The following is a 25,795-nucleotide window of genomic DNA, read 5'->3' on the forward strand; positions in this document are numbered from 1 at the left end:
TTCCCCATTTGAAAAACTGGAATAACAACACCAACTTTACAAGGCAGTTGTGAGGATTAAACTATAGAATGGTGTTTTAATATGCATCTTAATATAATACATAATATGAATATATGAATATATTTATCACAGCCCTTAATTATACTGATACAAAAAACCCTTAACAGCTCCTTATGAGATGGGCAGTGTGGACCCAGAGCCACTTCTTATGTTAAGGAGTCCATTGCCAGTTTCCATCTTCAGAAACTTCATAGCTACTGTTCCTTCTGCCTAGAATTCTCTTCCACCAGACTTATTTGACCTTTTTTTAAAGCTTATTTACTTATAACCTCTACACCCAACATGGGGCTCAAACTAACAACCCCGAGATCAAGAGTTGCATGCTCTTCTGACTCAGCCAGCTGGGCACCCCCAGACTTATTTGACCTTCCTAAATGGCAGCCCTTGCCACTCTACCCCATTTCCCTTGCCCTATCTTTTCTCAAAGTTCTTGTTGCTCCACAGCCCATCATATATTTGCTGCTTTGTTTTTAGTTTTTAAATTAAATTTAATTTTAAAAAGATTTTATTTACTTATTTGAGAGAGAGAGAGCATGAGCAGAGAGGAGGGGCAGAGGGAGAAGCAGACTCCACCACTGAGCAGGGAGCCCGATGTGGGGCTTGATCCCAAGACCCTGGGATCATGGCCTAAGCCAAAGGCAGATGCTTAAGGGACTGAGCCACCCAGGCGCCCTGCTGTTTCGTTTTATTCTACAAATATTTATTGAGCCCTGAGGACATGTCAGGAGCTCTCTTAGGGATGGGGGCCACCTCAGTAAGCAAAACACAGAAAGATCCTGCCCACACAGAGCTCACACTGTGTTCCTTCTGAGAACGTGGCTCTAAGAGGTGGGGCAGCGTGTGCCCTGACCACAGCTAGAAAGGGGCCTGGCACACACTAGGCAATCAAAACTGTTGGGCACAAGAACAGCCATCAGGATTAGGGTAAGAAGGGTGAGACAGGGGCGTGCCAATGCAGGATTTGATCCTGTCTTTATTTAATATGATATTCTGGGGGCACCTGGGTGGCTCAGTTGGTTGGGCATCTGGTCATGATCTCAGGGTCCCGGGATTGAACCTGCTGTTGTTGGACTCCCTGCTCAGCAGGGAGTCTGCTTCTCTTTTTCTCTCTGCCCCTCCTCCCTGCTCACTCTCTCTCTCTCTCAAATAAATAAATAAAATCTTTTATAAAAATGATATTTTGTTCTTTGTGGATTTTTTTGCATTTGTTTCAATTTTTGTAAACATTGCATTAAAATAGCGTCTCCTGGGCACCTGGGTGACTCACTTGGTTGGGTGCCTGCCTTCAGCTTGGGTCGTGATCTCGGGATCCCGGGATCGAGCCCACATGGAGCTCCCTGCTCGATGGGGAGCCTGCTTCTCCCTCTCCCTGAGCCCCCCCACACACACTTTGTGCTCATGCTTTCTTTCTAATAAATAAAAGTCTTTTTAAAAAATAATAAAATAGCATCTCCCTTGATTGCTGAGTTTTTTGGCTGCCCCTTAAACTTTGCTCCCAAGGCAAGTGTCTCTTACTGGCCTCACCCCACTCTCAACCCTGGCAATGGCACATGTTGTGCACTTAACACAGGACATTTGTCATCAGCTTTCTAACGCCAGGACCTGGCATCAGGTGGTATGTGGGCCACGCACCGTGTAGCTCATCTGGAACCTCCACTTGCAGGCCTGCAGGTCCCAGAGACACAGCAGGGCTTCCTCGGACCCGCTGACAGCCAGCTGCTCCTTGTGGCTGACCTGCATGCAGGTGACCTGGCTCCCGTGGGCCTCCAGAAGGAACACTTTGGAATTCGCACACTCGTAAAGAAAGAGGTCACCGTTGGTCATGCCGTAGATCACGCGGTAGTCAGCCAGAACGGCCACACTGGAGATGGCCTCAGGCAGCTGGGTATAGAAGGTGTATGTTGGCCCATCGATAACCGGACAGGGATCCCCGGGGCTGATGTCCAACACCAGGACAATGCTGTCATAGGCGATGGCCAGGCGCTCCTCGCCTTTACTGAGGGCCATGCAGTTGATGGCTTTCCGGGCCTCGGGAGGGGGGATGCACATCACATCCTGTCTGGAATTCAGGGGGAACACCAGGACAACCCCTGAAACGAGGCCGGTGAAAAGGAGATTGGCCTGCTGGGCAACCTCCAGACACCTGACCTCATTGGAGGTGTCCAGGGCATCTTGTTCCTCACCTGCCATGGAGAGAAGACCAATCAAGAACAGCTCAGAGGAATGCTTGTGCCACAGTTTTCCTAGTTTTAAGGATTTTAAAAACCACTTTCATCATCCATACTCCCCAGCCAGTTCACTGCAAGTTCCCCTGCTTGCACACCTGCCCTCCCATCTTCACACCTTCCACCTCCCTGCCTCACACCTTCCAATGAGTTCTCGCTCCCCATCGACACAAATGGACAAACGCACATGCATGACCTCTCATCCCAGACCTTTGCTTTGCAAACGTCGGTCAAGGGTCAGAGAGTAAGTATCTCTGCCTTGCAGGCTATATGCTCCCTGCTGCAAGCTTTTGCTGCATGGTTGTGCCCCCACCCCCCGTCCCAACCCTGCCACAGACAGTAAACAAATAGGTGTGCCAAATCTGGTCGGCTTTAGTTGGTGGCTTTCGTTGGTGGGCTTCTAGCTCATTCCCCTCCATCCCCTGTATCTTTGTGCCTGGCTTTGCCCCCCATCTAGCAGGCAAGCACCTCAAACATTGTAACCTCACCCATCTTGCAGCCGACACTAACCAAACAGGTGCCAAATCCATGAATGCAGGGACTTGACAGTGAATCTCTTTTCTCATATTATTTTATCAGTAACAAGGAATTTCTGTTCCTCCATTTGCCCCACAGAGATTATAGCAAACACAGTTGGAGATGTGCCCAGATCCCCTTTACCAGCCAGGGCGCCCAGCCTCAAGGGTGCCCACTGCCCTCAGGTGAAGGGAACCCCTCATCTCAAAATGCTGGGGCTGTGCCCACCACCCAGAATGGCCTGCAGCCGGTGACTGCCCGATAATGGGAATATAAAAGACTGGCCCTCTCGCTTCAGCATGGAGCTCTGAGGTGCAATCTGTCCTCGAGGGCCCCCGTGGGGCCAGGCTGAGCCCACCTCTTCACTGCTTCAGTCCCTCTCCTGCCCCTGCCTGCTTCCCTCACTCCCTCTTCGGTTTCTGCAGGAGCTCCCCTCAACCCACCCCTTGTGCAAATAGCCCGGACACATGCCCTGCTTCCAGGAAACCTGCCCTAAAACAGGGATTAACAACCAGCTGGTCGGTGACCCACATGCTGGAAATTTATAAAATCAAGTCCTGATTTCTATTAGCCAGTTTCAACCTGACCCGAGTTATGGGGGTGTTATGGACTGAATGTGTCCCCCTAAATTCACATGTCGAAATCCTAACCCCCTATCCTGATGGTGTTGGGAGGTGATTGGGTCGTGAGGGCAGAGCCCCCACAATGGGATTAGTGCCCTTATGCAAGGGGCAGGGGAGCTTGCTTCCTTCTCTGTGCTCCTGCGAGGACGTGATGAGAAAGTGACCATCTGCAACCGGGAAGCCAGCTGTCACGAGACACCGGTCTGCTGGTGCCTCGGCCTTGGCCTTCCCAGCCTCTAGAACCGTAAGAAATAAATGCCTATTGTTGAAACCACCTGGCCTACGGTGTTTGCTTATAGCAGCCCATGCAGACCAAGACACGGGCTTTGGCTCTTACGCACACAAACGACCATGCTTCTGTCTTACAGACCTTCTGCAGAGTCCCAAATGGTAACTTTGTTCTTGTCTCCGATTTTGGGGAAGTAAACGTAGCTTCCATTGTGTGACACGGCAGTGAGGCCAGTACGATCCAGAAATGGGGTGCAGGCCCTCGGCTTCTGAATGTAAGTGAGATCCCAGACTTTCAAAGATGAGGACTGCTGAGAAGCAGATGCCACCAGGGCCCCAGCCCAGGCCAGCAGGCTCACGGGGGCTCCGACACCTTCCAGGATGTCCAGCAGGGTCCCCTGCTCCGACAGGCTCCACACCTGAGGATGGACAGCAGAGGGCCGGAGCTGACTTCTTTCTTACACTGTCATAGCTCAGAAATATGCATAGACTATTTGTCCACCTTAGGTGGATTCTCAGGCTGCAGTTTAAGGGCTTTCACGGGCCCCTGAAACTTCCCCACACCTCACCAAGCCACTACCACCCCAATTCTCAAAGTGTGATCCAGGGAACCCCTGGAGGGTATTTTCAGGAAGGCATGCAAAGGCAAAACTGTTTTCATAATAATTAAAGAAGTTATTTGCCTTTTCTACTCCTTTCCTCTCATGAGTGAGCACTGAGGTTTTCCGGAAGCTACAGGATATGTGATATCACAACAGGTAGGAGAATGCAGAATCGAATATGAGAAGCCAATTATCTTCTATTAAGCCAGACATGAAAGAGGTTTGTCCAAATGTGCAACAGTGACACTCTTTTCATGAGTTTTTTCTTTGTTTGTCTGTATTGGAAACTATAGCTATTTTCATAGAAGTCTGTTATCTGTATTTTTAGATTTCCTCATTTCTAATTTTTAATATGGTAATTACCAATAGAGAGTAACTGCAACATGGGGTCCTAGATTAGATCCTGGAATAAAGAAAAAAAAAAGACATTGATGGGACAGCTGGTGAAATGAGAACAGAGTCTGCAGATCAGTTAATAGTATTGTCCTCACATAAATTTTTTAGTTTGGATAAAGAGTTCTGGTGACATAAGATGTTAGTATTGAGCAAGCTAAGTGAAGAATAGATATATATGCAGGTTCTCTGTGCTTCTTTGGCAACTCTTTTGTAAATCCGAAAACTATTCCAAGATAAATCATTTGTTAAAAATATGTAAATCAAATTGATATAACCGATATAAATGAAAGCTCATTGGGGTCCTCAATAATCTTTAAGAATATACAGAGGTCCTAAGGTCAGAATGCTGGAAAATCGCTTTTTTTTTTTTTTTTTTTTTTGAGAGAGAGAGTGAAAGAAGAAGAGCAAGTGTGCACTTGCATGCGAGTACGAGGTGGTGGGGAGGGACAAGGGAAGAGAGAGAATCCTCATGCAGAGTCCCTGCTGAATATAGAGCCCCACATGGGGTTTGATCTCAAGACCCCGAGATCATGACCTGAGCTGAAATGAGAAGTCAGATGCTTAACTGACTGAGCCACCCAAGCGCTCTAAGAACCACTATTTTATTTTATTATGTGCTTCTCTCACCAGTGTGAAAACTTTGAGCTCAGTGGGAATCTTTCCTCCACTTCCCCCTAGCTCTGCCCCACTCTGAAGGCCAAGATCCTCCCAGTTTTTCAGGTTCAGTGGGAATGCTACATCCTTTGTTGGACATTTTGGTAATTCCCGTCCCTCCCGCTCCCCCACCACATCTGTCGCTGGCTCTCAGGAGATCCCTCCCCCACATCCTCCCAATGACCAGCCTTGTTTTGCTGCACTCATTTTTTGTGAATCTTTAGATTTCAAAGCCAAAAGCCCCCTAAAGAATCATACTTTCTATTCCAGAGGTGAGAATGACTCCTCACCTGGATGAGTGCATCGCGGGACGCAGTGACAATCAGATTGTTCTCAGGACCAAAACCAGCTATCTCCACGGTGTCCTCATGTTCAAGGTCAGCGGCCATGAATCGATGAAACCCCTGCGAGTCTGCCAAGAATATCCGCACTGATCTGCCAAACCCTGAAATGGAAGGGATAGGATTATCCCTTTCATTCTTGGAGGAGCTTGAGGGTAATTCAGTTTAGTCAACAAAGATTTTTTTGAGCACCTTCTACGTGGAGGTAGAAGGAATACAGTGGCGAACAAGAGAGACATCCTCACCACCCTATAGTTGCAGGGAGGGAGCAACTGACCACACGTGATTAATAATCTCAAAGAAAACAGCAAAGTTGTTTATTATCACAAGACTATTAGTTTCCAGCGGGGAAATGGGTGGTTGAGCATCTGCCTTTGGCTCAGGGCATGATTCTGGGGTCCTGGGATCGAGTCCTGCATCAGGCTCCTGCTTCTCCCTCTGCTTGTATCTCTGCCTCTCTCTGTGTCTTTTATGAATAAATAAATAAAATCTTTTTTTTTTAAAGACTTAGTTTCCAGAGGGCTGGACTGCCTGTTTGAGCTGCTCACGGCATCCCAGAACCCATCACAAAGCTGTACATAAGGTAGATATATTTTGAAGATGGAAGGAAGGATGGGAGGGAGGGAGGACGGGAGGGAGGCAGATAGGAAGCAAAAGAAAGCAGTTGCAATCTGTGATAAGGACAATGAAGTCAGAGAACTGGGTGCCAAGAGGAAAAAAGGGATTCTTCTTGGGGTGTCTGTATGGCTCGGTTGATTAAATGTCCTACTCTTGATTTCAACTCATGATCTCAGGGTCGTGAGATAGAGCCCTGCATTGGGTTCCATGCTGGGTGTGGAAGCTGTTTAAGATTCTCTCTTCCTCTCCCTCTGACCCCAGCCTCTGCTGGCTCGTGTGTGCATATGTGTGCCCTCTCTCCCTAAAAAAAAAAAAAAAAAAAAAGGATTCTTCCCTAGAGTCTTTAGAGAAAGCATGACCCTGCCCACATCTTGGTTTTGGACTTCTAGCCTCTAGAACTGTGAGAGAAGAGATTTCTATTGTTCTATTGTGTTAGAGCCACCACATTTGTGTGGTTGTTTGTTACAGCAACCACAGGACATTTGAGCAGACATTTGAGAGGAGGGCAGGCCCTGGAGAGTAAGAACAGCATGGGATGACCAGGAGGTAGGAAAAGCCTGTATACATCTCAGGAGCTACACAGAGGACAATGTGGCTGGAGCGGAATGAAGGAGCCAGAGACAAGAGTCGGGAGGGCGGAGGCCTTGATTTAGCAACAAAACAAACAAAACGAAACAAAAAAACCAACAGGACAATTCAATTAAATTTGAATTTCAGATGAACAGGAAAATTGTTATTAGTATAAGTATATCCCAAATATAGCATGGGATATATTTATTTGTTTTGTTTTTATTTATTTATTTTTTATTTATTTATGATAGTCACAGAGAGAGAGAGAGAGAGAGGCAGAGACATAGGCAGAGGGAGAAGCGGGCTCCATGCACCGGGAGCCCGACGTGGGATTCGATCCCGGGTCTCCAGGATCGCGCCCTGGGCCAAAGGCAGGCACTAAACCACTGCGCCACCCAGGGATCCCGCATGGGATATATTTATACTGAAAAGTTGATCTGTTGTTTCTCTGAAATTTAACTGGGCCTTCTGTATTTTCCCTGGCACCCCACCCGAGGCAACTTGCTCATTTGTGTTCCAAATATGGGCTGGGTGAATGCTTTGTTAAGAGGACCCTGGCAGTGCAGGAAAGTGCAGATTATGCAGCTCGTCCTGGGGGTGATGGTGCGGGACTCTGTGCCATGCACCTGCCCTGCACCATCTCAGCTCAGTTTTCTGGAAACCCCTGAATCAAGTCAGTGCAGTAGAAGCTGGGGCTGAGAGTCCATCTTTTTGCCTCTCCAGGCCCTCCTCCATGGAATTATTTTACCGAACCCCCCTTGAGCCTGAGGCTCACGTAGAAGGATGTTACAAGCAATGGATCAAGTCCATCAGGATATCTGCATTCCGTTCTTGTGCGGTAAGGGCTTAACTCAGCAGGCCTGAGTTGTCCACATCCTGCACATGAATGGTTTGGCCCTGGCCTGGCTCTTGAGAGGTGTTGTCTAAGCCCCTGGAATGTCTTGGTTGATCAAAGTGTCCTGGTTTCCTGAGGCCTAGGGCCACATGGGTTGGCCTCTGCTCACATCCGATTTAGGGTGGGAGCTTTGGGACCACACTCAGTGTAGGCTTGGCCTCAGGGGGCGTTGGGGACTGAGGTCAGCTGTGCAGGTGGTCCGCTGTGTCCACACAACCAACCCCCAGTAAAAATCCTGGACACCAAGGCTGGGTGAGCTCCCCTGGTTGGCAGATGATTGTCGTCACATGCACTGTGGCTGAAAGAAACGCTGTCCACGTGGCTCCACAGGGAGGGGCCACCTGGAAGCTCATGCCTGGTGTCACCTGGACTCAGCCCCACGCTTCTCTACACTTCACTGATCTTCATCTGTATCCTTTTGCTATGGTAAACTGTGAGCATGCGCCTGAGCTCTTTGAGCCCTGGCAAATCATCAAACCTGATGGCAATCTTGGGGACCCTTGAGACACAATTCCGTTTATGACACTTGAAAAAAATCCCTGCCTGATCTTAGCTAAGTCTGGATCTGGGTCCATCTCCCGAGCAATGGGTGGGTTCCCAAAAATGTGGATGGGGAACCTGTTCAGGCTCCTCCTCACTGGATGCTGGACATAGCCACACCTGAGACCCACCGTGATAAGGTTCTAGGTCACTGAGGTCCTCCATGCCTTTGGCCTTGGTCCTGATTCTAGGTTGTGCCCCTACCCTTTGTTTCTCTCTCTTCTCTCATTCCTATTTCCCACGCTACCTTTCACACATACTTCTGCCACCTGAAATTCTTTTGGAAACAGGATGGAAGATGCATTATTGATAAGTCATTGAGAGGTAAGTGCTTATTTATTAGACCTGTGCTCCCCATGCAGGTATGGTCACCATGAGCCACATGTGGCTCTTAGTGTTGTTGGGCCAATTTGAAATGAGTGGTTGGTGTAAAACACGTGCCAAATTTCATATCCTCCGCACAAGAATTTTCCAAAATGTGAAGTACACCATTAATAATTTTATATAGATTCCATGCTGAATTTTTGGATGTATTGGATTAAACAAGATATATTAACACGAATGACACCTGATGTCTTTTTGTCTTTTAAAACAGGGTCATGAGAACGTTTAGTTATAAACGTGGCTCACATTTGTGTTTGCGGTTTGCCCTACTGGCCAGCACTTGATCCCTTGAAATGGCTTTATAAAAATCAGGCTGATTTTTAGGGCAGTGAAGATACCCTATCTGAGATTATAGTGGTGGATATATGTCATTAAACATCTACCCAAACCCACAGAGTGAACTATAAGGTAAGCTATGGACTCTGGGTGATGACATGTGGATGCAGGTTCATCATTTATAGCAAACGACCACCCTGGTGGGAGGTGTTGATATTGAAGGAGGCTGTGAGTGTAGCGGGGAGGAGGTATATGGGAAATCTCTGTACTTTCTGCTCAATTTGGCTGTGATCTTTTAAAAAAAAATTAAGTAATTTCTACACCCAAGGCGGGGCTCAAACTTACAATCCTGAGATCGAGTCACACACTACTCTGATCAAATCAGCCAGGTGCCCTGAAAAACTGATCTTTAAAAAATAGTCTTTAAAAAGAAAACAAGCTGTGAAGTAACTCTTGGTCACCTCCTAGGAAGCCTTCCCTAACTGCTTCAGAATAAAGAGGAGAACCCTGTCACACCCTTCCATAACCCCTGATTCTTGTCTGGTCATAGCACCAACCACTCTTCCTTGTGGCTACTTTATCGTCTGCTAGCCTAGAAGCCCCCGAAAGCAGGGATTGTGTGGCCTGGCTTGCCCCTGGGTGCACCGCATCCTCTCACATGCACCCCTCAATCCCTGTAACTGTCTGGCAGGGGAAACCACCCTCATCACCTTCCAATTAACTGGAAGCCCAGAAAGGTTAGGAGATTTGCCCAGAATAGGGGTTGGCAAGCTACAGCCCATGGGCCGAAACTGGCCCGCCATCTATTTTTGTATGACCAGTGAGCTCAGAAGAGTTTTACCATTTTTAAATAGTTGAAAAAAATAGAAATAAGATTCTTGTTTTGTGACATGTGAACATGATATGAGATCCAAATTCTGGCCTCCATAAACCAAGTGTGATTGGCACACCCACTTGAGGTATCATCTGTGGCAGCTTTCACATTATAGGGGCAGGCTTGATTTGTGGCGACAGAGATCACTGGGTCTGCAGTCACAAGTGTGCACTGTGTGGCCCTCTGCAGAAAAGGTTTACCAGCCGCTGGTCTAGGACTGCCCTCCCCCTTCCCCCAAGCCCCTCTTCTGCACTTCCAACCAAATCCGGGGTTGCCTCCTCACAGCTCCAAATAAGAGCTAGACGATACCTGCAGCGAGAAGGGACTCATCTTCAGAGACTACCAGGAACCTCACGGCTTCTGGAAGCTTCTCCAGCAGGCTATCTCCTTCGGGGGAAACCTGTGCAAAGTCAAGGATGCCCATCAAGCATTTCCACTGGGTTAAGGGTCCAGGGTCAGGAGCTTGGAGGCAAGACTTTGCCACTCACCAGTTTCTAAGCAAATGCCTTAGCCCTGGGTGCCTTAGTTTCCTCATCTGTTAAATGGGTGATAGGACAGGACCACTGCCCAGGGCCATTGTGGGCTGAGGAGTACCTAGAATGGTCCCCCTTACCCCATACACAATCAGCTCTCTCAATGTGGCAGTTAGTACCATGGCTGTTGATGTTGTTTTTGTCATCAACTCAGGGACCTGCAGAACATTCCAGCACTTGTTGTCTGCCTCCAGAGTGGGGAACTCCAGAGATCTCAGATAAGATCCACGTACTGGTTTCTCCCCATTCCCGAGTTGCAGAACTTATTTTGTTCGGACCTAAGAGGATGGTTCATTCCTCATTCCTACAGCTCCAGTTCAGCTAGTGATTTTTGAGCATCTGACCTCCACCAGTCTGTGAACCAAAAACTTTATGCTCATAATCTTGGTGAGGGGCACAGATGGGACACATGGGGGGCACCAAGAAAAAAAGAGTCGTTTGCACCAATCCAAGCCATATTTTAAAGAAATACTTGTTTACCTTTATTTAGCAGGGGTGGGACAAAGTGAATTTCCTCATAGGTGTTAATGATTTTTCTTAAAAAACACATTTCTTAAAAAAAATTAAAAATTAGAAAACACATTTCTTTGAAAACTTAAAAAAAAATGGGTGCCTGGGTGGCTCAGTGGTTAAGCCTCTGCCTTTGGCTCAGGTCAGGATCCCAGGGTCCTGAGATCGAGTCCTGAATGGGGCTGCAGGGAGCCTGCTTCTCCCTCTCCCTGTGTCTCTGTCTCTCTCTGTGTGTCTCTTATGAATAAATAAAATCTTAAAAAAAAAACTTAAAAAATTAAACAACAGTACTGTATGAGATGGAAAAAAAGAAGAAGAAGCATCCCGAACACACCATGAACATCTCTTCACTTTTCCTGTCATTCTCTGTTTTTCCTAGAAGGGACCATTGTGTGCTTTTCTGAGCATCTGTTTGCATAGACGAGCATTTGCACGACCATTCTTTTTTGCATAATCCATCATAGACCCTGTTCTGTAAATTTGCTTTTTTCACTTCATGTGTCTGGGGCAGTGGTTCTCAAGGGGTGGGGAGGGCAGTTTTGTGCCACCCCCGCCAGCCAAGGCCAGTTGGCAATGCCTAGAGACATTTCTGTCAGGACTGAGTGCCAACAATTAGCGAGCCCCCAGGAGATACCAAAAGATGTTTCCTGAACTGCTATGAGATGCAAATCCCTAAATTAAAAAAACCAAATGCCACTTATTAAAAGAGCAAAGGTGAAGTGGTTTCTCCCAACTTCTGGGACATCTGAGGGCTTCAGAGCCGAGCAGTGCAGGCACCACATTCAGGAGAAGGGCTTACCAAAGAGATGGAGCCTTTGCTGAACCCAGTCACCATCTTTCCTTGCTTCTGGACCGAGACCCCACAGGTAGGTGTTTCTTCTTTGATGCTGGATAAATGGTGCCTCCCCTGCAGTTTTCCTGTGCCTGAGCTCCACAGACTGACCACGCTGCCCTCAGACACGGTCAGCAGCGTGGCCCGGGAAGCCAGCGCCGCTGTGCACATCCAGCAGTCGGAGGCATCTCCCAGGATATGGAAAACCAGCTCTGCAGTTTCCAGATTCCAAGCACTGATCTAATGGAATCATAGAAAGGAAGAGAAATGTCGGCAAGAGAACTAGGTTGCAAGTTTTCCCAGAGTCAAATGCAAAACCCATGCTTTTTCTTCTTTCTATCCTTCTTTCTTTCTTTCTGAGATTTTATTTATTTATTTACTTGACAGAGAGAGAGCAAGAGCACACAACCTGGGGGAGCAGCAGAGGGAGAGGGAGAAGCAGCAGATGCCCTATTGAGCAGGGAGTCTGACTGGGGGCTCGATCCCAGGACCCCAGGATCATGACCTGAGCCGAAGACAGACACTTAACCAACTGAGCCACCCAGGCTCCCCGCAAAATGCATGCTTTTTCATAGTGCATGCATTATTTTCAACACTGCTAGTTCCCAAAAAAGGCAGAGGGGAGAAATATCCTGGATTAAATCCTAGAACAGCAAAAGGACATTTGTGGAAAAATTGATGAAATCCAAATAAAGTCTGAGTTAGGTTGATAGAAATTTTACCCATATTAATGTCTTAGCTGTGACAGATGTACCCTGGTTATGTAAGATGTCAACACGACAGAGACTGGATAGAAGGGCATATGGGAACTCTTTATAACAGCTTTATAACTTCTCCATGAACCTAAAATTTCTCCAAAATAACAATCTTTAAAAAAGAAAAAGTCAGCCATATCATATGCATTCACAGATACAAATTACTACAAGTAATTGCTGATTACTACAGGTTTCATATTTAACCTCACCAAAAAACGTACCTTTTTAAAATCAACAGTAACCATTAAATAGTAAATATTTGCCCACTAATTCTACTTTTGGGGTTTACTCTACAGCAATAAGGAGGGGGTGTCTGGGTGGGTGGCATCCATTTTACTTTTATTTGAAAGTACAAAGAACTGGAAGCAACCTATACGTCCAGTAGGAAGGGATCAGTTTAATAAACTACAGTGGGGTCAATGCGAGGACATCTCCTGAAATCACTAAATCTGCTGTTTCTGAGGAATGTTTGAGGTTATGGGCAAATAAAAATAGATTTATAAAAGTACATAGATAGCGTTATATATGGTTTTATCCCCATTTTGTGTTATACATACACACGCGGGCACTGTACATGCACACCCACACATCACATAAAACAAACTCATGTAAATGTTAAGAGTGGTTGTCTTCGGGATTATTTATTATTATTTCTTCTTCTTTTTTAAAGATTTATTTATTTTAGAGAGAGAGGGCTAGTGAGTGGGAGGAGAGGCAGAGGAAGTGAATCTCAAGTAGACTCCCTGTTGAACACAGAGCCTGATGTGCAGTGCTCAATCTCAAGACCCCAAGATCATGACCTGAGCCAAAACCAAGAGTTGGACGCTCAACCAACTGAGCCACCCAGATGTCCCTTTTCTTTCTTTCTTTCTTTCTTTCTTTCTTTCTTTCTTTCTTTCTTTCTTCCTTCCTTCCTTCCTTCCTTCCTTCCTTCCTTCCTTCCTTCCTTCCTTCCTTCCTTCCTTTCTGACACAGAGAGAGGCAGAGACATACACAGAGGGAGACATGGGTTCCATGTAGGGAGGCCAACGCAGGACTTGATCCCTGGACCTGGGATCATGACGCCCTGAACTGAAGGCAGAGGCCCAACAGCTGAGCCACCCAGGTATCTCTTATTTCTTTACTATGTTTTCCAAACTTCTGCTGGAAAAAAAAAAGATTTCTTTAACCAGTTTTGAGATCAAGCAATACCTCACTAATATTTAAGCCTGCATAGTCAGTAACAGTATAATGCAAGTTGCATGTGATTTTAAATTTTGTATTAGTCACTTTAAAGTAAGAAGAAACAGGTGAAATTGATTTAAATAATGTATTTGGTTTAACCTTATGTCAAATGTCATCATTTCAACATGCAATCAATATAAAATTATTTTTGAAACCTTTTACATTATTTCTATGATACTAAGGCTTTGAAATCCAGTGTGTGTTTTGTACTTATGGCACACATCTCAATTCAGAATAGGCACATTTCAAGTGCTCAGTAGCCACATCTGGCTGGTGACTCCCCATATTGGACAGCACGGCTTATAAGCTACCAATATCACTTATGTTAACAGCTGCCAATTATTAATAAAATATAATAATTAATAGTTATTATTTGGCACTTACTATGCACCAAGCACTATCTCAGGGGTTTTAGTCATTATCTCATCAGGTAGATGAAGAACCGAGGCAGGGTGATAAGGTGACACGATCAAGATCACTCAGCTTGCAAAGAAGTCAATTGGGAGTTAGGTACAAATTTTTCCCCATGCCTTTAGTTACTAAGTTTTCACCCACTGTTCTACTGTGTCTCTATTCACCAATAAGATCAGAGGGTCATCACTGACATAAAGGAATAACATAGCAGAGCGCATGTTGTTTTCAGATGTATGTGGAACATCTACTGAGAGAGATCATAAAATGAGTCTCAATGCATTTGAAAGAATTAATCATACAAATGAAATTAAGTTAGGGGGAAAAAAGGGTAAGCTATCTGGGACCCTTTCAAATATCTGGAAATGAACAGCACACTTCTAAATAGCCCATGGAGTAAAGAGCAAATCAAAGGGAAAATCTGAAAGTATTTTAAACTGAATGTAAATGGTGATGTGAGGTAGCAAGGTTTGTGGGATTCAAGTAAAGCTGTATTCAGAGGGAAATTAATAGCACTAAAATGACCAAATTAAAAAAGATTAGGGGTGCCTGGGTGACTCAGTCAGTTAAGCCTCCAACTCTATTTTTTTTTTTTAAGCCTCCAACTCTTGATTTTGGCTCAAGTCATGATCTCTTGGGTGGTGAGATCCAGCCCCACGTTTGGCTACTCACTGAGTGGGAAGTCTGCTCAAAGATTGTCTCTCTCTTCCTTTCCCCTTTCTCTCAAATAAATAAATAAATCTTTAAATAAAGATGTATATAAAACTTTAAAGATTTATTTCTTTATTCTTTTGAGTGTGAGAGAGAGTGAGTGAGCACGTGTGGGGGGAGGGGCAGAGGGAGAGAGAATCTCAAGCAGACCCCTTGTTGAGCCTGGAGCCCAACGAGGAGCTTGATGTCACAACCTTGAGATCATGACCTGAGCTGAAATCAAGAGTCAGAGACTCAACCTACTGAACAACCCAAGCACCCCAACAAATAAATCTTTTTTAAAAATTAAAAATATGAAAGGTCTTAACTCAGAAAGAACTATCAAGACCATTTAATCCAACTATGAAGTTTGAAACCCCTTTATAGGGGCACCTGGGTGGCTCAGTGGTTGAGGGTCTGCCTTCAGCTCAGGTCGTGATCCTGGGGTCCTTGGATTGAATCCCACATCAAGCTCCCATCGGGGAGCCTGCTTCTTCCTCTGCTTATATCTCTGCCTCTCTCCCTGTGTCTCTCATGAATAAATAAATAAAATCTTTTAAAATAAATAAAATCTTTTAAAAAAGAAAGAAAGAAACCCTTTTATAGCATCACATCAAGTGGTTGTGTACCCTTGTTTACACCCACCCCCTATCAGCCCCACCTCATAGAAACACCATATGCTGTCTTGGAATGCTCTGGTCACAGCTTTCCTTTGCAAACAGGGCAGGTGTTTGTTACCTTTGAGCCAGATGCCAAATACACAACCTTCTTTGCTTCATCCACATGAAGACTCCAGATCTCAGGGTCAGTGGGATCTTTTGAGCCTCCATCCCAAATGGTGAATTTCTGCTGGCCAGAGAGTAAGTTCCACAAACGCAGTGTGTGGTCCTTTGAGGCAGAGAGGACGAGTGTCCCCTTGCCAAACACTTTCACAGCCCTCACCTCTCCTGCAGTAGACCAGGGTCAGAGAGAATATATTAGCTGAAAACATTTTGACTTTCCAACTACCAAAATGCCTACTGGTTTGGAAATTCTCTGGTCTACCAAAGAAAAGATGATGGATTCAAACATAACCAAATTACAAATTATGGAATGTCCCAAACCTAAATTAAGAGTGCAACAAATGGCTGTGATTAAATCAACTGCCCAAATGTGAATATGTAATAAACAGAGATCATAAAGACTTATACAAGTATGGCATCCTCTAGGGGGTGTTTAAAATTAATAAATATGTAAAAACAAACAAGGTAAGGTTATAGAGAAGGTTTTACAATCTGGAAGAGATGTTTTCTAAGCAAAACTCAAAATCTGGAAGACATAAAGAGGAAAAATCGACCAATTAGATTACATAAAAATGTAAAATTTCAGGAAGATAAAATGTAATTGAAAGTCATATGACAGATTAAGAGAAAATATTTATAATATATAAGAGATAAATGGAGGGACACCTGGGTGGCTCAGTGGTTGAGCGTCTGCCTTCAGTTCAGGGCATGATCCCGGGATCCTGGGATCAGATCCCGCATCGGGCTCCCTATGGGGAGCCTGCTTCTCCCTCTGCCTATGTCTCTGCCTCTCTCTCTGTCTCTCTCATGAATAAGTAAAATTTTTTTAAAAAGGAGACAAATAGACATTTTCCTTAATAAAGAGTTCTTACAAATAAGTAGGAAGATGCAAATAATCTACTCACAAATTGGACAAAGAATATAAACAGGACATTTAAAAAATAGTACAAGTAAAAAAAATAGTGCAAGTAGACAATAAGCATTAGAAAGTGATGCATAACCTTACTAGTAATCACAAAAATGCAAGATGAAATACCAATATGTCATTATCAGGAAAAATATTGGCAATTTTTTTTAGAGTGAAAGTGCGCACATGTGCCCATGCAGAAGAGGCAGTGGGGGAAGCAAAGGCAGAGGGAGAGGGAGAATCTTTTTTTTTTTTTTTTTTGGAGTTCAATTTGCCAACATATAGCATAACACCCAGTGCTCATCCCATCAAATGCCCCCCTCAGTTCCCGTCACCCAGTCACCCCCACCCCCCGCCCACCTCTCTTTCCACCACCCCTTTTTCGTTTCCCAGAGTTAGGAGTCTCTCATGTTCTGTCTCCCTCTCTGATATTTCTCACTCATTTTTTCTGAGAGGGAGAATCTTGAGCAGGCTCCACGCTCAGAGTGAAGCCCTACATGGAGCTTGATCCCATGACCCGGAGATCATGACCTGACCTGAAATCAAGAGTCAGACATTTAACGTACTGAGACACCCAGATGCCTCTGGCAAAAATTTTAAAGATTGATCACTGGACTACTGGCAAAGATACAAGAAATAAGTTACTTTCATACTTTGCTGATGGAAGTATAAATTGATATAAATTTGTAAAGGGTATTTTGATAATATTTGTTAAAAGTTAAAATGGGTAGTCTCTTGGTTTTGTTAATATACTATAGTTATGTAAGATGTTGCCATTCTGGGAAAGTGGATAAAGGGTATGAGGGATTTCTCTGCACTATTTTAGCAACTTCTTGTGAGTCTAGAATTATTTCAAAATATAATGCTCAGAAAAAGAGGGGAAAAGAACAAATGTGCATGCAACGTGACTCAGAAATCCCACTTCTAGGAATGTGTCTTGCTGAAATAATGGCGTAAGTGTGTAAAGATATAGGATGTTAGTTGCAGTGTTACCTTATAAAAATAAAATTGCAAACAACCTGTGTATGAAAAGGGAGTTGTTAAATATTACGGTGCATCCTTATAAAGGATGTTATACAGCCATTAAAATTAATAAGAGATCTACACATAGACACCTAACCATAATAAATTATTACAACTACCAACACTTGCTGAGGGCTTTCTATGTGCCAAGTGTAGTCCTCAGTAGTTTACATAAATTAAACTCCTTTAATCTCATAAACATCCTGTGAGGTACTATTATTATCCTATTGTAGAGATATGGAAACAGAGGCACAGCTGAGTACAGTAATTTATCCAAAACCACATGGTTAATAAGTAGGGGGGCTAGGATCCAGCCCAGAACCCAAGCCTTCAGCCACTGCAAAGTATCATTATAATATGTTGTAACAAAAACAAGTTACAGCCCAGTGTATAAAATAGCACCATCTGCTTTTGACAAAAACTCAGAGTACTTGAGCCCATATAGAGCTATGTCTGTACAAGCCTGGAAAAAAAAATTGCTTATGGATATAACAAACTGTGAGTACTGATCACTTCCACGGAGACTGATGGGTGGGAGAGGGAGTTTTATTTCTTTCTAATTCAAATGACAGTAGGATAGTGGGTAATTTTTTATTTATTGCAATTTGGGTATTTTTCAACCAAAATTTGTATAAATAGTAATGCATTACAAAATATCCCTGTAGGGGATCCCCGGGTGGCTCAGGGGTTTAGTGCCTGTTTTTGGCTAGGATGCAATCCTGGAGTCCTGGGATCGAGTCCCGTGTCGGGCTCTCGGCATGGAGCCTGCTTCTACCTCCTCCTGTGTCTCTGCCTCTCTCTCTCTCTCTCTCTCTCTATGTCTATCATAAATAAATAAATAAATAAATAAATATTTTTAAAAAAATATCCCTGTATGTAGAACAATATACCACAGTTAAAATGAATTAGAGATGTATACATTACATGGAAAGAGGCAAAATATGTGATGTTAGCTGAAAAACAGTTTATACAAGCAAAAGCTTCTGTGACTATATAAAACCATATATATTTATGTATATCCAAACACCCCCTGGGGGAAGGGACCAGGACAGCATTGTGCTGGTAAATGCTTAACATCTTGCTCTGCAAGGAGGTTGGGGAAAGCCCAGATTTGTGGCATTTGCCAATTTCCTTGGTGTAAATGTTCCTGCCCCTGGTTGATTTCAAGCCACTAACATGATGTCATTGAACGTGGGGTTGTAAAGAGAAAGGTGTAGCACCCATTTCTACCGTATGGGTATAGTAGCCAAGAGCACAGGGAATTGAGTGTGGTACAATACTTAGAAAGTGCTGAGTTTTGAATATGTATTACCTTGTTTTAATAGAATTGATTTAGCTGCAAGCTTCTATAATTTAATATTTATAATGGCTGCATTTGGGGTGCCGGGGTGGCTCAGTTGCTTGAGCCTCCAATTCCTGATTTTGGCTCAGGTCACGATCTCAGAGTTGTGGGATCAAGCCCTGCATTTGGCTCTGCTCTCAGCACAGAGTCTGCTTGTCCCTCCCTTCCTCTCTCCCTCTCTCTGTCTCTCTGCCTCTGTCTCTCTTTCTCAAATAAATAAATAAAATCTTAAAAAAAAAATACCGGCTGTATTTGACAACTGTCTTACCACATTCTCTAAAACTTCACCATCAGCTCTCAAAGCCCGAACAAATGACTTCCAGCTCGCTAGCATGTGATAGGAAACTTTTACTTTCCTTGGTACATATGCTTAAAATAGTCTCTGTTTTGCCAATAAACTGATTACTGAGTTTTCCTAATCACAAAGTTTAATGGCTTTTTAAGAAATGAATCAAGGGGATGCCTGGTGGCTCAGCTATTGAGCACCCACCTTAGGCTCAGGACTTAATCCTGAGGTCCGGGATCAAGTCCCACATCCGGTTCCTTGCAGGAAGCCTGCTTCTCTCTCTGCCTATGTCTCTGCCTCTCTCTGTGTGTGTCCCTCATGAATAAATACATACAATGTTTAAAAAAATGAATCAAGGCCCATTGGTAAATAAATGGGTTCAGGTCTTGAACAGATGGCTCACACACACAAAAATACAAGTGTTGAATAGCCCTATACAAAAATAACCATCTTGATGATAATAAAATGAACGGAATTTATTTAACAGACATTCTATTAGTACCCACCTCACTCCTAGTCCTTGGGGAAAAAAAGAGAATAGGTTAAGAACATCTGATGCTGGCAGCTTTGGGGTTGGGGGGGCGGTTATTCTGTTACATACATACAGCCTGTTTGGAAAGCAGTAAGATGCCACTTCTCAAAACCCATTGAAATGCTCACATCCTTAATTCAAGACTCCTACTCACTGAAAATATTCAACAGAAGGAAAAAATGTTGATGAGCGTAAAAAGATTCGTTGCAGTGTTATCCACAATAACAGACAACTAGAAATAGTCTAAAATAGCAAAAATAAGAAAAAAAGAAATGGAATAAAACAAATCACAAAAAATCATTTAATACATTCTGGAACATAATCTGTTGAGCAGAAAGAAATATTTTGGCTGTATTTCAACATGATAAATATGACATTTGACGGATTATAGCAGTGTGGCTCATCCCAGCCTCATACTGGAAATCGAGTCAATGTCCTTCAATTGATGTGATCAACTGATAAACACACACTGTCCCTTCCACACAATGGACGGGCTCAGCAATGCAGAGGACAAATTATTGTCACATGCAACAGCAAGGATAAGCCTCACACACATCAGGCGGTGTACAAAAAGATCACATTGTGTGCGATTCCATTTGCACACAATGTCCAGAAAAGGAGAGTTGATAGACTCTGGAGGCACATTGTTGGTTACCATGGGGCTGAGGGTCAGGGTGGAAATGCACTATGAAGTAGGCAGGTAATACAAAGAGAATGCCTTGGGATGATAGAATGTTCTAGGTGATGGTTATGCAACCCAGTAAATCTGAAAATCGTTGCATCCTACACTTAAAACAGGTGGAATGGTATGTCAGTCACACCTCAATAAAGTTGTTTTAAAATGATTCAATGGAAACTAAACAACGCTTATGGAAAATGTTGAGGAAAAAATATGGAACAGTGTAAATACTTGGTTCACAATGACACAATATTTTAACACCTTTATTGAGGGGTGCTTTGGTGGCTCCGTCAGTTAAGCATCTGCCTTTGGCTCAGGTCAGGATCCCAGGGTCCTGGGATCGAGGTCCATGTCTGAGCTTCCTGCCTAGTGGAGAGTCTGCTCCTCCCTCTGCCTCCTCCTCTCCCCTCACAGTCTCCCTCTCTTTTTTGCTCTCTCTCTCAAATAAATAAGTAAAATCTTTTAGAAAAAACACCTTTATTGAGATATAATGCACTAGCATAAAATGCACCCTTTCCGTGGACAATGGTACACTTCATCAGTCTTTGTATAGTCACAGAGCTGTGCAACCATCATCACGGTCTAAATTTAGAATATTTTCAAAAGCTGCATTCCCTCCCCTTTCTCTCCTTACCATATAAACCACTTGGAGGTGTGGAATCAGTGACATAATAATTCACAATGTTGTGCAACCATCACCTTTATCTGATTCTGAAACATTTCCATCGCCCCAAAAGGAAACTCCGTCCCCATGAGCAATCCCTTCCCATCCCTACCTCCCCAACTAGTAACCACTAATCTGCTTTGTGTCTCTCTGGATCTGCCTGTTCTGGACATTTTGTATAAATGAATCATACATGATGTGGGCTTTTGTGACTGGCTTCTTTCATCTGATATAATGTCTCAAGCTCCAGCCTCAAGGCTTCCTTGCTGTTCTGTAAACACACCAGCCTCCTTGCGCCTGTCAGGGCCTTTGTCCTGGCTGTTTCCTACTCCTGGGATGCACTTCTTCTTCCTACCCCTCTTCCCACCTCTTCGCAACCTTTGTGTCTTGGCTGAATGGTCCCTGCTAGAAGAAATGCCTTACCTAACTGCCCTATGTGGGTCACTTTGGTTACAGTTGCTGATGCCACCACCCTGTTGTCCTCATTACAATCCGTAACTATATTTTGCCTTCCCAAATACTTGAGTCTGACTTGGACTAGGACTAGGGTAAGGCGACTGAGGCACTCATCTCGGGTGCCAAATGTAAGGAGGTGCCAGATTCCCGAGTTTCCCTTTTGCCTCTGGCTCCCATATGGCTTGGCACAGCACTCTCGCTGATCCTCTCTTTAAGACAGCTTGATATTTATTCATGGTGGATTTCCTGCATTAATTTTGATTTTTTTTAAAACATTGCATTGAAATATCACTTATCTCTTTTTAAAGACTATTTTATTGGAGAGAGAGTGTGTGCGCATGCGTGGGGGGAGGGGCAGGGGGAGCCGGACAAGCAGACTCCTCGCTGAGCAGGGGGCTCCATCCCAGAATCCTGAGATCACGACCTGAACCAAAGTGAGATGCTCAACCGATTGAGCCACCCAGGCGCCCCGTAATATTATTTACCTTGATAACTAGGTTGACGAGCCCCACTTCCCAAGCCTCACCTGTGTGTCCAGTTAGGATGTGGATCACCTGCTGCTCTTCCATGTCCCACACAGCCATGAGGCCATCCTGGGTGCCAACTACCAGCAGCTTCTCTTCCAGGCTCCAGCCCATGGCAGTGATGCCTGCGGCCACACAGAGACAACAGCAACCACATCAGTTCCCGTGGCTCAGCCATGGGGTCCTCTGATGGGCCTCTACTTCACAGATGGGGAAACTGAGGCACAGATCCGCTCCCTTGTCCAGAGCTCTACACCTGAAAGTGGCAGAGCTAGGATTTTGAAGCCAGCACCGTCGGAGGCCAGATCCAGATCATGGTTATTGTATTTACATTGCTCTTTGGGACCAAACCACATGAAGATCTTAAGTGTCTGCTAAGTTCGGTGGTTCTCACTCAGGGGTGATCCTGGTCCTGGGGAATGTCTGGAGCCTGGGGACACTGACACTGGGCAATGTCTGAAGATATTTTTGGTTGTCACAACTGGGACCTGGGGCGCTACTGCCATCTGATGGGTGGAGGCCAGTAGTGCTGCTGACCCCGCCTTGGTCCAGAGGGTGCCTCCCCTCAACCCTGCAGAGGGTGACCCCCTCCCAAATGTCAATAATGCATGGCTGAGAAACCCTGCCCTAGATGGACAAGATGCAGAAATGGAATTATATCGACTGAGAATGAGAACTCTGCTTCTGACTTCTCTTTGAGTTCAATGTGACTGGAAAAATTAAGGCTGGTGCTCCAGGGGAAAAAATATTTGCCAATAATTTGGGCAAACACAGCCCAGGGCTCTCTGCCGGGTCCTGATTGAAACATCGCTGAGGAGAGAGAGGTACCGAGTTATATAAACACTGGCCCAGGTTGCTGAAGACCAGACTTCCTGAATGCCCTTGGGTGATCCCTTCCCCTGCTCTGTGCCTCAGTTTCTCCAGATGTAAAATGGTCAGGGGAAAGTGTTGAAATTGGAGCCAGTCCAAGTCAGAGAAGCCCAGATTTTGTTCCTACCTCACTGGGATGGGGAGTGAGGACATGGGATTTGTTTTTCTTTTCTTTCTTTTCTTTCTTTTCTTTCTTTTTCTGGTTACTCACGGCATGACCTTGGAAATGTGAACTCAAACTTCTCATTTAAGAAATGACCAACTGAAGCCTAGAATGGGTAGAAACTTTCTCAGCTTCGACATGACTAGGGCTTGTACGAGAGGAACAGTGGGTCTGAAACACAGAACATCTCCCCACCCTAGGGATGGCAAAAACAAAACTTCGCCCTGACTATAACTTCCTAAGCCTAGGCCACAGGACATGCCACTAATGAGCCACTGCACTACCTGTGATTTGTCCCCAGGAGCCATCCTTTTGTAACAAAGGCCCACAGGTGTTAGCGGAGTCCGCACTCATCCAGAGACCAGATTTCCCAGGCTCCCTTGCAGCTGGAGATGGCCAAGTTCTTGCCAATGAGACACCCATCACAGAGGTGATAAATTCTGCTTCTAGACCATGCCCCCAAAGGGAAGGGATGGTCCACCTCCCCTTCCCACTTCCCACCGGCTGGAATGCCATGGCATTGATCAGAGTGGGAACAGCCATTCTGAACCATCAAATGGAAATTTCACATTGAAAATGGCAGCACAACGAGATTGAAAGAGTCTATGTCCCTAATACCTTGGAGACTTGGAGTTTTACCTTTACTTGACCCTGGATGTGAGGGGGAAATGGACTATTTTATTTAAGTCACTGCTATTTTGTCCTTTGTTACAGCATTTGAACCTGTAACCTAATAAATATACAGTCTTACCATTATACTAGATTTGGTCTCAGAACCCTTCTTAACACAACATTCTAGCAGCTGTCCCAAAACCAATGCTGCCATGCATCATACTTAGTCTCTTAGAATTTCTATTTTGGAAGCACTCTGCCTTGGGAATGTAGCTTTCCCTACAAGGCCATGTGGCACAGAAATAGCCCGAGTTGCAATAGCTGACATTTGAACTACAGGTTAGTTGTATATTTTGTGGCCTTATAATTAATGCAAGAGATTATGGGTGGGTAGATGAAAGGATGGGTGAGTGGAGGTAGACTGGGGCATGAGTGGAACTAGATGGCTGGCTGGATAAGTGGGTGAGTGGATGGATGGGTGTGAGATAAGTAGATGGATAAATCAACTGATAGATGGGTGGGCGAGTAGATGAATGGCTGGGTGGAGAGATGGGTGAAAGGGTGAGTGGATGGAAGATGTCCAGAAGAGGGAAATGGAAAGATAAGTACTGTGGATAGAGGGGTGGAAAGAATATAACTAATGGAAGCATGGATGACTGATGGACGGATGGATGATGGATGAATGGGTTGATGGATGGGATGGATGATGGGAGTATAGGTTGATGGATGGGATGGATGATGGGAGGATGGGTGGATGGAAGGATGGATGGATGGATGATGGATGGATGGGCAGAAGGGCAGACAGAAAGAAGGAGAAGAAAGGGGGGAGAAAGGGAGGGAGGGAAGGAGAGAGGAAGGAAAATAAACAAATGGAGAGAATGAAGTCCTCCTGTCTCGCTGATGTTCTAGTGTCCCGCGGGGAATCTACAAGTTCCAGCAGCCTCTTGGGAGCCAGTCAGGCATCAGTCCTGAGCTTTTGGACTTACTAGCATGAGCCAGTAAGCCACAGGAACTATCTGCAAGATGGATGCTCGATTCTTAGAGGCAGTCAGCATCCCCTTAGTCTGGGCTCAGGGGCAGCAGTAGTTACACTACTAATCTACAATCCCTGGGGGACGGAGACGGACGAGTCAGCATGAGGCAGCAAGGGCATGTCCTCAGGGGACCCTGGGGGCCTCCCTACCCACAGAGGGGAGCCCCAGGGAGCATCCCCAGGAAACACCTCTCCTCTGCAGCCTGCAGGCACGATGGGGCCTGGCAGGATTTTTGCCTTGCTGGGGAGACTCACCCTTGTGACAGCCAGTGAGGGTTGCCCGGAGGGGTCCCCCGGGGGGCTGGAGGAAGCCCCCGAGAGGTACCAGCACAGGGTGGGGGCACAGCCGGAACCAGCTCTGGGCCTGTTGGCACAGCTGTCCCACCAGCGCTGGATGTGAGGTGGTGAAGAAATGGAGTCTGGCCAGGAGTTCAGTGTAGAGGATGCTCCTCTCTGCAACAAAGGGTCAGAGCTGAGGGTCAGGTTAAGGGGAAGGGCACGGCCGGCCAGCCACCATCTACTCTGCCTCCTTTTCAAAAACACTTGCCCCCCCAAAACAAAAACAAAAACAAAAACAAAAACACTTGCCTCTACTTCTAGGGCCAGGCCTTTGGCCAGGCCTATTCCTCTGCCTGGAATACTTCCTCCTCCTCCTCCTCCTCCTCCTCCTCCTCCTCCTCCTCCTCCTCTCCCCCTTTTTCATGCTAACTATCTCCTCAATTTAGCTCCCAGGTTACTTTTTTAAAAAGCCTTCAGCAGCCCAGTCCTCCCATCAACTCTCCCCACCCCCTAGGTTGGGCACATCAAGGCTACAACTGACGTTTCTTTGTGTGTTGACTCCCCAGCCTGGCCTCCCGTCACTACCCTAGATCCTGTGTTCCCCCCAGAACAAGGATGACGTCTGTCTTGCTCATGGCATTCTTGGCGCCTAGAACATCACAAACACCCAATAAATTGTCAAGGCTGCTTTTAGGCAACAATGGCCTGCAGAGCAAGGCAAAAGGGCCCACAGCCACCCCTGGGCTGAAGACAGACAGGCCCAGCAGGCGACCCACCTCAAAATACCCAGAAGCCCTAGCTGACCAACGGGCTACTGACAACCAGACACAGGTACTAGAGAAGGAAATTTCCATAAGTCCTTGTACCTCCTTACCTCCCCCTCACT

The 25,795-nt window shown here is 45.3% G+C and overlaps 1 protein-coding gene across 9 annotated transcripts in view; it reads right to left on the bottom strand.

The window, feature by feature from the left end:
• NWD1 (NACHT and WD repeat domain containing 1) overlaps positions 1-25,795 on the bottom strand; it is a 65,648-nt gene that overhangs the window by 5,202 nt on the left and 34,651 nt on the right. For all 9 annotated transcript variants that reach the window (XM_025989701.2, XM_025989703.2, XM_025989702.2 and 6 more), the window contains 8 exons: positions 24,886-25,083; positions 21,955-22,077; positions 15,496-15,704; positions 11,645-11,917; positions 10,112-10,202; positions 5,595-5,749; positions 3,795-4,071; positions 1,693-2,243 (listed from right to left, as the gene is read on the bottom strand). In XM_025989701.2, the coding sequence (XP_025845486.2) occupies positions 1,693-2,243; positions 3,795-4,071; positions 5,595-5,749; positions 10,112-10,202; positions 11,645-11,917; positions 15,496-15,704; positions 21,955-22,077; positions 24,886-25,083 (1,877 nt within the window). The remainder of the gene's footprint in view (positions 1-1,692; positions 2,244-3,794; positions 4,072-5,594; positions 5,750-10,111; positions 10,203-11,644; positions 11,918-15,495; positions 15,705-21,954; positions 22,078-24,885; positions 25,084-25,795) is intronic.

Source organism: Vulpes vulpes, chromosome 9 (assembly GCF_048418805.1).
Source record: "Vulpes vulpes isolate BD-2025 chromosome 9, VulVul3, whole genome shotgun sequence".
Lineage (NCBI taxonomy): Eukaryota > Metazoa > Chordata > Mammalia > Carnivora > Canidae > Vulpes > Vulpes vulpes.